The sequence below is a fragment of the Trachurus trachurus genome (genome assembly GCF_905171665.1).
Source record: "Trachurus trachurus genome assembly, chromosome: 17".
Taxonomy (NCBI): Eukaryota; Metazoa; Chordata; class Actinopteri; order Carangiformes; family Carangidae; genus Trachurus; species Trachurus trachurus.
Window position 1 is genome coordinate 28,495,683 of NC_139900.1, and position 13,269 is coordinate 28,508,951.

A 13,269-nucleotide genomic window follows, 5' to 3' on the forward strand; every position below is an offset into this window, starting at 1 on the left:
AAAAAAAAACGTTCCTAAAGTATGGAAAAGAGCATCCTGACTTATTGACCCGCTTTGTTAAGACAGAAGGCTTAAAGCAGAAGTAAGCGATCCGGTCGTTTTGGCTAACTTCTTGTCAGCAGATGGAGTTAGCAGTCCCCGCCCTCGTCATGGATCTATTGGTCCTCGTCCCTACGTCACCACATTCACGCGCATCCCTTGGCTGCACACACAGAGAGGACCGCCCCTTTATGCCGTTCTCTCTCCTCATTGGAAAGAGGTTGTAGGATACAAGGAAAGTTTTCTCGTCGGCTTACAGCAGAGCAGAGTGACTGACACTGACAGACCCGTGTTTCAGACCAAACACTCTATATAAGTGATTGCCGTCAGAAGATATAACTATTTAAGACTTATATTAACACACACATTCCGCTTACTTCTGCTTTAAGTGTAATTATCATGAATGTTTGGCTTCATAGAGAATTACAGAAAGGGAGACAAGACACTTACTTAGGTGATGAGTGTGACACTAGTATCAATTAGAAACAGCTTGAGTGTTGTTTCTTCCTCAGCCTTGGCAATTTAAAACTGCAACAAAATTGTTTTAAATTTCACCCAAGAGCCAGATGTCATCTACTAGTGAGTTGGCACAGCTCTGAATGGTCCAGGTAGCCAGGGCAAACTGGTTGTGGAGCAGGTCGGCGTCAGCCTCAGGGGCGTCGGTCCTGAATGCATCAAGATGGTCGGACAGAGCTGTGAGAGTGTGGGGGCCGGAGCCCAGCAGGATGTGGCGGAAAGGACTATCTCTGGGAGACACGTAGGGCGACAGGAAGTTCCTTTCCACCTGCAGAAACACGGGAGAGAAGGATGTTCACATAAATGCATCGTATAATGTCATGCCTTTTTAGGTTGGTTATTTTACACCCATATCACTGCTGCACAAACTATAATGACATGGAAAAAAAATTGTAACACATAGGGAAAATGCAATATCGTCAAAAAAAATTGTTTCTTAAGTTATCATGTTCACTAAAATACTATTAGTAAAAGATTTTCTGCAGTGCATCGCCTATAGTTATTCATCACCTAACCCTAATTGCACGAATTCCATCAGAACAATGATGGCAAATAAGCTCTTGCTGGTTTGTTTTAGCAGACGTTTAGCTGCAGCCTGCCAGTTACACCAAATGAGCCGGAACTTGATGTAAGACATTTCATTGTAGATTCATCACATCATATGACTGCCTTCATATGGTCATCTAAAAATACATGCTTTACAATTAGTTTGTTTTACATGTTACTTGTGAACAGGATATATGTTATTGGATATATGTTATTAATATTAACGTGTCCATTTTCCCTATGAGCTCAACAGCCATTTTCAATTTTTACAGTTCTGACAAGTGTCAGAGGCTGTTTGTTTGTTTGTTTTTTTTCAATTTAAATTCAGCAAAACAACAAACAAAAACATAGACCTGTGCATGACTGTTCATTTTTAAAGATCATTCCACACTTCTAAGAGTCTACAGAGTATCTCATCAATGATCCTGAACTGTAGAGATCTTACCGTCATGATGCGGTCATTGATGATGCGGCACATTTTGATGTCCTCCAGGTCACTGTCCTGGACTTCTGTTGCCAGGTTACGAGAGGCACGCCTGAAGGAGCCATAGGCTGAGATCAACCACTGCAGTGTCAGGGCCTTAGGCAACAGCTGAGGCTGAGCCTGGAAGCAGGCACAGCATCAACACCGCTTAGTTAGTGAACTGGATTAACTCAATTAAATATGAACAATAAATGATTCTTTGTAGGGACCAACTTAAGTAAACTTCGATTCCTTCAAGAATTCTCTCTCAAAACAGTAAATACAGTTCAGTCAGACAACTCATGATCAAAATTGCAGCTTCATTACAGTATGCATTTGAGTTTGGCATCAAGGCTCTGACGTCATCACTCCCTGAGAATAGGATTTCATCGAAGTACAGGAGTGATGAGCAAATATCTTAACCCGGAGCCTACAGGTGGATGCTGGGGTGGTGGTGGGGCAGAAATAGGGCAGAGCTGTGTAATGCTGCTGTGCCATAGTCAAAGAGGATGATGGGTAAGTCACCCATTTTAAATAGACCACCAAATTGGGAGGATGTCGATGAATATGTCATGTGAGTAACGCACCGCAGCTCGAGGTGGCTGCCTGAATACCTCACAGGCTTCACTTCATTTTTTAAATTGAAGGTAAACGTTATTTTCATTTGCCACTCACCCTCCGAACACTCTTGACTTTCACATTGATTTGCGCCACACGAGTACCTATGAGCGTCTCGTATTTCCCCAGGTCCATCAGCAGCAAACGATCATAGACCAGCCTCAGAGCTATGTGACCTGCAAACTGGGCTGATGCTACAGCCAGCTTAGGAACATTGTTGGCTGTGGCGCTGTTCAGCTTCAGCTGGGTGTCCTGCAGTGTGCCAAAGTATTGGTAGTGCTAAAGGAGGAGAAGAACATTAGGATGAGTTAGTTAGGTCAATGAACAGGGTTGTCAAAACTCTTATTTAATTTTGGAACATCAGGACGACTTACTGAGTTACCAGCAGCAAATCTAAATGAGAGTGAGGGAATGCCGGAGAAGGCCAGGAAAGGATATGCAGCGTTGTCTGGTTTCAGAGGCTCCAAACTGGAAGATAAACATGAAAAAGAAGCAGTGACCATTTGCTGAACACGGATATGACAGCTTGTACACACCTGGAAGGTGGGTGTGATGTTGAGAAAACTTAAGTTCTCATGGATATACACAGGAACACTGAGACTAGGGGAGATGCAAAAGACTCACATGTCTGTTTCCCAGTTGTATCTTCCAAAATAAGAGAAGAGAGACTGAGTGTTGTCAAATTTCACCTGAGGACAAAACAATTAGTTTTACCTATATATATATATATATATATATATAGGTATTGAATTTTTCTGAAAAACTTGACTAACTGACAAATGAATGGATTGTAATGAATTGCTGAGTTCACCTCCTTCAGAGTGCTCTCAATCAATCTGTGCATCAAGGGACTGGCTGCTACTTTAAATCCACTGCGACCTGGAGAAAAAACATTACATTTTCAATCATTCTGGAAATAACACATTTTAAAGTTGTAAATAAAAGAAAAATATTTACAAAAAATAGTTGTCTTGGCCACATTAGGCTATAAGCACAACACGTCCCCACTATATTCACCAGTGTGTCCCCAGCTGTGTCAGTCGAGCAGGTAGTATACAATACGTTTTACAGCCTACTCATTTGAACAGCTGCCTGCTGCAGCCCAAAACCACTATAGGAGCAGTAAGACTGAACCCAAAGAGTGAAGTTGGGGCTGGACAAATAAAATGTAACCCAACCCTAACATCTTACCCAAAATTGAAACCTTTAAAAAAGTGAGAGGAGCTGCACATTATGTTGATTATTGTCATTTAGTACAGTGGTGTTCTTGATGACAATATTAGTTGTAGTCACTTAGAAGATTTATATGATAGGTGGACAAGATGTCCAACAGGTATTTATCAGTGTCATACCTGTGACAACACCATCCAGGTTGATGTAGGAGAAGGCTTTCATGTTCAGAAAAGACAGATAACCCTAGAAATGTAACAAGTACAAAAAACAGTCAGCGTCATGACTTGTTGAAGTTGTTGATCAAAAAAGTCTGTACTACAAATCTAATCATGCAGTTCTCACCTCCAGCCACTCGGTGGCGCCAACACTCCCATATTCTCCAGCGCTCCAGCTAGCAAACACAATCGTCCTCCTTGGCTTGAATCCATCTGTTCAAGTGGATAACACATGAGTATGAACAAAAAGAGCAGTGCCCTCACTAAACAGGGTCTGATATTAATGTCATGTCACTTCTGTCAAAATAATTTCTCATCAGAAACAGCAGCTGTCATCAAGACTGAGACTCACCATTCTTCACCATGTCTGAGATGGAACGAGCCAGCTCAACAAGCACGCTGGTGCCAACAGTTGATGTTGCAAAACCTGGACCCCAGGCATCCCTCTGAGCACCGATGACCACATACCGGTCTAAGATTTAACCATGAGACAATCAGAAAAGACAACCACAACACACTCACTGACATTCAACTGACCTGATCTCATGTCTGTCTTGTTAAAGTAGCATCTTACCTGCATCCACAAAGCCTTTGATGGCACCAAAGACATTGTGTATGCTCTTTTCAGTGAGGACGTTGTTGACCTCCACAGTGATCACATCTGTATCATCTCCCAGTTTGTAGTAGCTTCCCCATTCTGCAGGTGCACTCTGACCCCCCAGCTGCCTGTTGGACACACATAATAAACATGTCAGCCACTACTGAGACACATATGTCTATATCCCACTTTACGTCATCAGATAGTACAGTTTGTAGAGTGAATATTTCAAGTTTTCATCATCTCTTCAGATGGTCCACAGTGTGTCTGGGTCTTACTGCATAATCTTAGTTGCCGTGGCTGTTGTGATGGTCTGAGCCAAGATTGTTGGTAGACCTGAAGACTGGACGGGAGGAAACTGAGTGTGGTTGAAGGAGGGGAAGCCTGGGGTGTAGGGATCCCCTGACCCCAAGTGGACCTGTGACAGACACAAGGAAGACTTATGAAGTTTGACCAGCACAACAGTTGACAACAAATCATCATCATCATCATCATCATCATCATCATCATCATCATCATCATCATCATCATCATCATCATCAACCTTTATTTACCCAGGCAAAACATTGCTAAGAAGAATTTCTTAAGCAATGGCCTGGTAGGAGGTGAAGGACCTCCTAGGGGAAAAGGGGAGAGGGGGAGAACAAGAGAAAAGACTAAACTAAAATATAACCAGTAAAAGCACACAGAGGCAGGTGCAGAAGCTGAGTTACTGTAGGTAGGGAGGAGCGAGACCTAGAAGAGTTTTAAAAACCAGCATCAGCCAGTGGATGTTGCGCCTGACTTCCAGGGGTGGCCAGTTTACCAAGGTGTAGATGACATTGCCAAGTATTGCTTGGAGTCCAGAGCACTGACAATGTCATTGATTACTTTGAGAGTCGCAGTCTCGCAGCTGTGACCTGAGCGGAACCCAGATTGCAAATCAGACAGTATGTTGCTGGTGTTCAGGAAGCGCACCAGCTGTTTGCAGATCAGCCTTTCCAGTACTTTAGCGATGCAAGGCAAGATGGAGATAGGGCGATAGCAGTTGGGGTCAGCTTGATTTCCCCCTTTAAATAAGTGGCGTACTGAGGCCGTCTTCCAGGCAGATGGGAGTTCAGCTGAGTGTATGGACAAGTTGCAAAGGAGGGTGATGGGTTCTGCAATAATAGGGGCTGCAGCTTTAAGGAAGAAGGGGTCTAACCCGTCCGGCCCAGGAGGTTTTTTGGGGTTAAGCTTACTCAGGACTTCTAGGACCTCACTCACAGTGACGTCCTGCAGGGTTAGAAGCTGTGGTCGGGGACTCGGTCAGGAGGGGGGGTCATGAGGTGTTAGGGAGGCCGGTGGATTGGCAATTTGAACAAAATGCTGGTTAAAGAGCTCAACCATACGTTTGTTATCCGAGACAATGTTTCCATCCCAGAGGAGGGAGGATGGTAATTGAGATGGTGCAGCTTTACCCTCCATATCATTAACTGTCTTCCAGAACTTTCGTGGATTAGTGCCACAGAGTTTAAACTGATCATGAAAGTAGTCAGATTTGGCTTTACAGATGGCTTGAGTACATTTATTTCTGATTCTTCTAAAAGATAACCAGTCGTCAGAGGATTTTGATTTTGATTCATTTGTTTCCCAGATGAATCTTCCTGGCAGCCTAGTGGTTGTTAGCAAAGTACCTAGGCCATGAGTACTTTCCTCCATTGGCCAGTTCCTACATGATCACATTCCAGGTCACAAAGAAGGTTTTTAACTTAAGAATTTGAGGCTGTGCCACATTTTATATTTCAATATGTGTTTTGGTTGTATACAGGCAATTAGAGCACAAAATACATGATTTAAGAAAGCTTTCATTAATAAGTTTCCCCATGGCATCAGTGGTGACTCCAAAAGATACCAGTATTGATTTGATGCACTGAATATTCTAAACACACACAAACATAACTAAATATATTTCTTTCATCTCTAATCTCATTGTTTCTAAATTGTCCACTCACATGTCCATAGAGCTGAGTTGTCTCTCCGATGGAGTAATCTATGGGGTCTGCATAGATCAACACAGCAGAGGCGTTCATCTTGGCAGCATTGGCTACCTGTAAGCAAAAAGGGTAACACTTTACTTGATGGGTGGGTGCATAGCACATTCATAAGACCTTTCATAAGGTGTTCGTAATGCATTCAAGACGGCTTCATATGGCATTCATACATTGGTTTACATTGCTATGGAATAACAAACTCCTCTAATTGCACCTGGAAATAAAAGAACAAAATACCCCCTATTCAGCATTCTATTGCAATAGTTCATGAAGGCCTCATAAAACAAATGCATAGCGTACCCAGATGTTTCATCAAAGTCCCTTTATCGCAACTCGGATAAAATAACTTGTACAAAGGCTGAGTTAAAGTCATGTGTGCAGAATCGATGCATTGTTTGCTTTGTTCAAAGTTGCCCAGACACCAAAACATCCCAGTGGTAGCATTATTTGCCATTCAGTTATGAATCTGTCTCCACCTGTCCTGTAGCTGTACTAAAGTGACATGCAAAGTAATATTCATAAGCCATACATGAAAGATTTACAAATAACTCCTAGCCCCTATGAAGCCTTCACTACTGACTGTATTGTAAAGTGACATACAAAATAACATGCATAAGCTATTAACCATTGCAATAGAAAGCTGAATAGGGGTATTTTGTTCTTGTAGTTCCAGGTGCAGTTAGGGGACTCTTATTTAAAAAAAAAAAAAATCTCCAGGTCATTATTCTATAGCAATGTAATCCGGTGTACTGTATGAATGCTGAGTCATGCCTCATGAAGCCGTCATGAATGCATGACGAACACCTTCTGAATGTGCTACTGTATGTATCCACCCGTCAAGTAAAGTGTTACTGCAAAAAGGTACAAGCAAGGTTCTATATAATCTATATATCTAAAACCACCCACCTTCTCAGCATAACTGAGCCTACCAGCTCTGACCAGCAGGATCTTGCCATTCAGGTTGACATTCTTGCCCTGCAGCAATGTGAAGTCCATTTTCTGCCCATAGTGCGCATACACAACAGCACCCTGGGCCAAAAAAAGAAGAAAAAAAAGCCCAAAATTAGGGCATCATCTTTGTTTATGAAATAAACTTCTGCTTAATAACCTTGTAGATTACCGTTACTGATCCACTGGCACTGTAGGACAGGAATCCAGTTGGACGCTCCTCAATCCTGTTCTTGAAAACAACTCTGTTGGAGCCAGAAGCTGGAGGGTCCTGAACCCTAACAAAGTGCTCATCAGTCCAGGTGTCTATGCCGTACTCTTTAAACCTATTGTTCACCTTGTTCACCAGCTCTTCATCACCAGGAGAACCAGCTCGGTGGTTGAGACTGGTAAACTCACTGATGACAGAGGAAACCAAACAACCAAAAACAATGATTAGAACACAAATTTTCCCATGATACTGTAGTCATTTTAGAAAAAAAAGAAGTCATCGCTGCCTCGCAGAAAAAATTAGGCTTACCTAAAGACAGTTTCAAATTTGGATTCACTGAGTTTTTCAGCCAAAAGTGCTTTGACATCATCCCAGTCCATTAGGGGGGCAGCACCTGTCTCGTGTTTAATAGCTTGTTCAAAAGGGATCACCGACATTAAAGAACTGGGAGCCAAGTCCTTCTTTTGATGGACCAGGTAGCCAATCAAGTATCCTGAAAGAAGCAGTGTTTCAAAAATGAGTAACAACTACAGTCAGGATGTACATAAAGCTATGTGTTGTCAGCATGGATGGGGGAAAACACCAAGAGTTATGATTTACACAAATACAGATTCATAACAATTCAGAAGAGTAGTGGTCTTATGATTACTCCATGTGGAACTCCACACAATTTATTGATGCAGTCTTTGTATAAATGCAACTTTTCATTCATTGGGTCTACTTACCAATAAAGATGAGAATGGTTGCAGAAACCATGATGAAAAAGAGCTTCATGGGTGTATTATGTCCACACTTTTGAGTCACATTTGGTTTGCGGGACAAGTTGAAACTGAAATGGTCCCTCACTCCTCCTTCATCTTCCTTATCCATGTCAGATGACAGTTTCTTGTCCACCACACTACTGTCAAGATTACTTTCCATGTTATGTAGCAAATTCGAATATGAATGGTTTTGTATGTTCTCCATTATACTGTTGAAGCAGAAAATTCCAGGGATCATATGGTTTTATAGAATAGAATAGAATAGTTTACGAAATCCTTTGCGGGAAAGTTCACAGCAGCTCCAATACAATATGCAGTATTGTTACCGTATGTCATTGTTAACCTACAATTGCAGGACATAAGCTGGGCTCAATGAGCAATTAGCAAGTTCATCCTGAAAATATTACAAGATTAACAAAACAGTGTTCCATGCAACTTTATGAAAAATTTTGCCTAATATAAGAGGGATTTTAAAGGAGACATATTATGCAAAACTCACTTTTTCATTGCTTTAGTATTTGCGTATCCGGAGTGCCTCCTCACCCCTTAAACGTAAGTTTTGACAACTATGTCAACATTTTGTAAACTGCCATAGTCAGAAAACGTGTCTCTTAAAGCAGAAGTGAGTGATCCGGTCGTTTTCGCTAATGCTGCGTTCCAGGCAGGCTTTTGAAATCATAAATTACAGCTTCAAGTCACTACTTACGACTTTGTAGCGTTCCCACTCCCGACCTGTTTTACCGGTGAAAGTCACTATAACGGCCACTCGTAACTTCCGACCCGTGAAATCGTACCAGTACGTCTTTTTGTACAGTCGTACCAGATCGAACTGGTACGACTTCATAGGTCGGAAAAAACGAGTTTGCTTGAACGCACCATAACAGTCCTCGTCCCTACGTCACCACATTCACGGCGTCCCTTGGCTGCACACACAGCCCTGCATGCCGTTCTCTCTCCTCATTGGATAAAAACTGTAGGATACGATAAATGTTTTCTCCTCGACTCAGAGCAGAGCAGAGTGACCGACAGACCCGTGATTCAGACCAAACACTCTATGTAAGTGATTGCTGTCGGAAGATATAACTAAGACTTTATTAACACAAATATCACTTACTTCTGCTTTAAAGCTATGGTCTAAGTTTTGAAAGAGGATGAGAAAATTTTGAAAAAAGCACCTCTCACACACCCCCGCCCCTCCCCTCTGAGCTCGTATGGCCCGCCCCTCGGGACCTCCTCGCTCGCGACACGCCCCCCCCCCCCCCCCCCCCCACCTAGAGCAGAGCGGAGCAAGCAACAACTGCTGCCTGCAGAAACCAAACAAGGCTTTGAATGCGGAGTAAAATGTCATATTCACAGTCACAACTTCCACAATAAAACCAAAGATTACCTGTTCAACATAAACTCAGCACCGCCGCTGCAGCCTGGGTCTCTCTGCACCGCGGCGCCGCGGAGCTCCAGGCCCCGACTCTTCCTGCTCCTCTCCCCCAGACACAGCACCCTGTGGCCGGTCACCCAGCGCGAGGAGTCTCCCTGTAGCATGAGGCTGTGCTCGGCGCTAGCCTACTAGCCTCATTACCGGCAGCTGGTGCACAGCGGCGCCAGTCCCGATGCCGCCGCTGTGCACCAGCTGCCGGTAACGAGGCGGTGCCAGTTGCCGTCGTCGCCGTCCCCGGCAACGGGACCGCGGCGGGCGACCGCTGGTACGAGCAGCGCCGCCGTTAGCAACCATTAGCACAGCCTCATGCTACAGGGAGACTCCTCGCGCTGGGTGGCCGGCCACAGGGTGCTGTGTCTGGGGAAGAGGAGCAGGAAGACTGGGGCCTGGAGCTCCGCGGCGCCGCGGTGTAGAGAGACCGGTCAGACTGCGGCTGGAAGCAGCTGTGTCAGGGACAGGAGGAAGACCAGGAGCTCAGCAGGGCCGCGGTGTGCAGGGGGCAGAGCCCCCCGATCAGGCTGCAGCTGGAAGCAGCTGTGTGTCGGGGAGAGGAGGGAGACTCGGCGCGGCACCGGTACCGGTAATAACGGCGGCGACACATTCTGTGCTTCTGTACTGTTCTTCTCTGAATCCTAGTGGGGCTTTTTTTCGGCAGACCGACCGGGGGTGGGGGCACTGGGCAGCAGGCGCTGAATTGGTGGGTTATGTGTCTGTGGCTGAGCAGCTCAGAGCGGTTACAACTACTTGTAGTTTCTAAGCGGAGGGGGTGGGGACGAGGCGGGTCGAGGAGGAGCAGGCGAGACGAGGGGATTGGATGGAGGATACGAGCCAGTGGAAGCCGGACGGGGCGCGCCGTGCCCATTGGTCAATTTCTATGCAGGCCCACGGCTGATAGACTGAATGGATTTTTGTTGGTTCTTTTTGCTATTTATATTGTGTATATCGGACCACAGGACCATAATCGCTGTATAAACGATGTTAATAATAATTACCAATTCTCCAAATCGTAGACCATAGCTTTAACTAGCTGTTTTAATTTCACCCGGCTTATTACATCACAAGCAGTGTAGTCTGGCCTGACGGAAGTGCTTTGCTGCGATTAGCCTCTGATTGGTCAGAACGAGTCACCCGGCGGAAGTCCCGCCTCCGTGTTGCAGCTTTCACAGTCCGCCCGGTAAAGGGAAACATCAACAAAAAACAACAGGAACCGAACCATGGATCTATTATACATCCGTGTCTTGAACTGAACAGAAGAAGACATACCCGTCAGCGGTTGCCAACCGCCGTTAAACCGAACAAAAGAATAAATATCCGTCAACGGTTGCCGACCGTCGTTATACCGCGGACCCAAATCCTGTTTCCAACCGGCAATATTTTTGCGAGCGCACCGTTGCTATGGCGCAAATTCCAAACAGCGGGAGCGTTTTTTTCTCTGATCGCGGAATCATAGGCGGACCAGCCAGACCCTTCTTCTCTGGAGGAGGGTCTGGCCAGCGAGACTACAAGCCGTGTGATTTTCATATTCCAGCCCTCGCTCCCATGGTTACCTCAGCTACCAGAGCGAAGATTCTAAACCGACTGTTTAGAGCAGGGCTGTGAAACTGGTGTGTAGAGAAGCCAGCTGTGCTCAATCTTACTTTTAGACATCAAGGTACCATGTCAAGAAGCAGAAATTAGCATAATATGTCCCCTTTAAGTTGTAGCTAATGGCTTTACAGATATTTTTATGGTCTGGTTGTCAAATTGATAGGATTTCCTCTTAGCTCTCATAGTTCTCACAAGTACCACTTGAACTTCAAGACACAGACCATAGAAAAGAAGTTTGATCACACCTTATTACACTTGAGGCAGTTCCTTGTTGAAAAGGAGTAGTTATGTAACTCTGGTCCAATGACTACTTGTGCAACCCTTTATAGGCGTCACAATTGGTTAACCTCATTGAGATTTACATGTTGATTAGTTTTGAACAATCAAGTTTAATTTCAGCTTTTTAAAAATGTATTTACTGTAATACACAGTTTAGCAGTAGTTTTTTTTCCTGGAACCAGCAATCCAGTTCATTTAATTATTTCAGGAATTCCAAATTCAAATGAATAAAAAAAAGAATACGTATAAATTTGGTGCTTCAGATCTCTGTCAGATTCTTAAAGTTTGTCTCACATGCAAGCAGACTACAGTTTTTTGCATTACATTCATAAGGTTAATCGAAAATTAAAAAGTTTATATTATCCACTTGTATTTATTTTTTACAGTAACATGATCTTGAAACATATATGTGTGTGATTTATAAAACTCACCCTCTGTTCGACACTTAGCGTGGTCTTCTGTAATGTTCAGCTGCTGACACAAGTGTCTGCTCTTTGCTGCTTTTGCTGCTGTCTGCTCTCTTCCTGTGAAATTCCTTTCCTGTCGATAAGGGGAAGTAGCCTACCCATGTAGGATTTCTCTAGCAAAGACAAAAATGTGAATCCTCCACTCTCTGCACTGTGATTTGGCTGTGTAATGCAAACACTCTAAATGTGTCTATATGAATATAATATTTTGAACAAAATAAAATCAATACATTAATATATCAACATCAACCAGTCCTTTAAATTGGGAGGAAGCCTGGTGTTCTTACCTCAAATGACCTCCTTTTTAGACTGGTCATCAGTGTGCTGACACAGTGATTTGCATTTCCAGTGAGGTTGTCTGCTGCAATTTCTCCTTCTGTGTGTGTGTGTGTGTGTGTGTGTGTGTGTGTGTGTGTGTGTGTGTGTGTGTGTGTGTGTGTGTGTGTGTGTGTGTGTGTGTGTGTGTGTGTGTGTGTGTGTGTGTGTGTGTGGTTTTTCTGGTAAAGCAACAGTAAAGTTTCTCTTTTGCTTTTTACTTTTGCTTGGAACATTTACCATGTACCATTACATTAGCAGTGACTGGTTGGTTCTTGCATTGCTGCACCCCCATTTCATCTATCCATCCCTGACAGTTTTTTTGAGCACTGTAGCACTTTATTACACTATATTATATTTGTTTTTGTTGTTTGGCTTCGTTGTTTTCTCAACCCATCCTAGCACAACTCCATCAAGAAACCCTGTTCTGGTCTTTGCATTGTTGCATCTCCATCCATTTTATCCATCGTAAACAGTCCATCTCACCTAAATTTATTAAATTGCACTATACTTCCTGTTTTTTGTTTTGTTTACTGTTTTTTTTTTTTTTTTTTTTGGGGGGGGGGGGGGGGGTTTGTTTGTTTTTTATAGTAGTGTCATGTTAATTGTCTCTTTTTGTAGTTTTATTGTCTATTGGCTTCTGTTTGGATATGTTCCAATTTGTGTACCGATTTTTTGTGTTTCTGGTGTTTTTCCTGTTCTTATGAATTATGTCCTTTTTGTTCATTTTAATGTCTTTTAACACCTTGCCCGGAGGACTACAGTCTGAAACTAGCCTTTGGCTAACACTGGCACCTTTACATTTATTATGTTTATTAATGTACACTGTCCTCCTTGAATAAATAAATAAAATAATAAATAAATAAGGAGGCTGACGGCCCCCAAGCATTGTACAACAGAGAGAGACAGAATGACTGGCCCTTAGCCCACTCACTCATCTTAGTGGAAACCAGTCCAACTACATATCAATACAGTTAATGTCCAACCAGGAGCATAACTTTTTATTTGTGTCACGAGGCCAGCGCCATGACAGTTTGTGTTGCATGTTTGTCTGTTTTGTTTTGTTACTCTACCTGTTTGTATGTC

The 13,269-nt window shown here is 43.5% G+C and overlaps 1 protein-coding gene across 1 annotated transcript; it reads right to left on the reverse strand.

The window, feature by feature from the left end:
- Nucleotides 1-322: 322 nt before the first annotated feature.
- Nucleotides 323-11,981, reverse strand: LOC311000489 (transferrin receptor protein 1-like). Its single transcript, XM_083991215.1, has 17 exons — nt 11,833-11,981; nt 8,065-8,309; nt 7,649-7,832; nt 7,301-7,526; nt 7,087-7,209; nt 6,142-6,237; nt 4,447-4,586; nt 4,145-4,296; nt 3,923-4,042; nt 3,698-3,783; nt 3,535-3,598; nt 2,994-3,061; nt 2,807-2,871; nt 2,557-2,650; nt 2,240-2,461; nt 1,547-1,705; nt 323-823 (listed from the first exon to the last, which is right to left on the reverse strand). Exons 2-17 carry the CDS (start codon nt 8,303-8,305, stop codon nt 584-586), a joined length of 2,280 nt encoding a protein of 759 aa, XP_083847341.1. The 5' UTR covers nt 8,306-8,309; nt 11,833-11,981; the 3' UTR covers nt 323-583.
- Between the last annotated feature and the right edge of the window lie 1,288 nt (nt 11,982-13,269).

Coding starts and splice junctions, on each gene's coding strand:
- LOC311000489 (XM_083991215.1), bottom strand. CDS start 8,305: ATGGAGAACATACAAAACCATTCATATTCGAATTTGCTACATAACATG. Junction 3,599..3,697: donor GCGCCACCGAGTGGCTGGAG/GTGAGAACTGCA, acceptor TTACATTTCTAG/GGTTATCTGTCTTTTCTGAA. Junction 824..1,546: donor TCAATGACCGCATCATGACG/GTAAGATCTCTA, acceptor GTGTTTCTGCAG/GTGGAAAGGAACTTCCTGTC.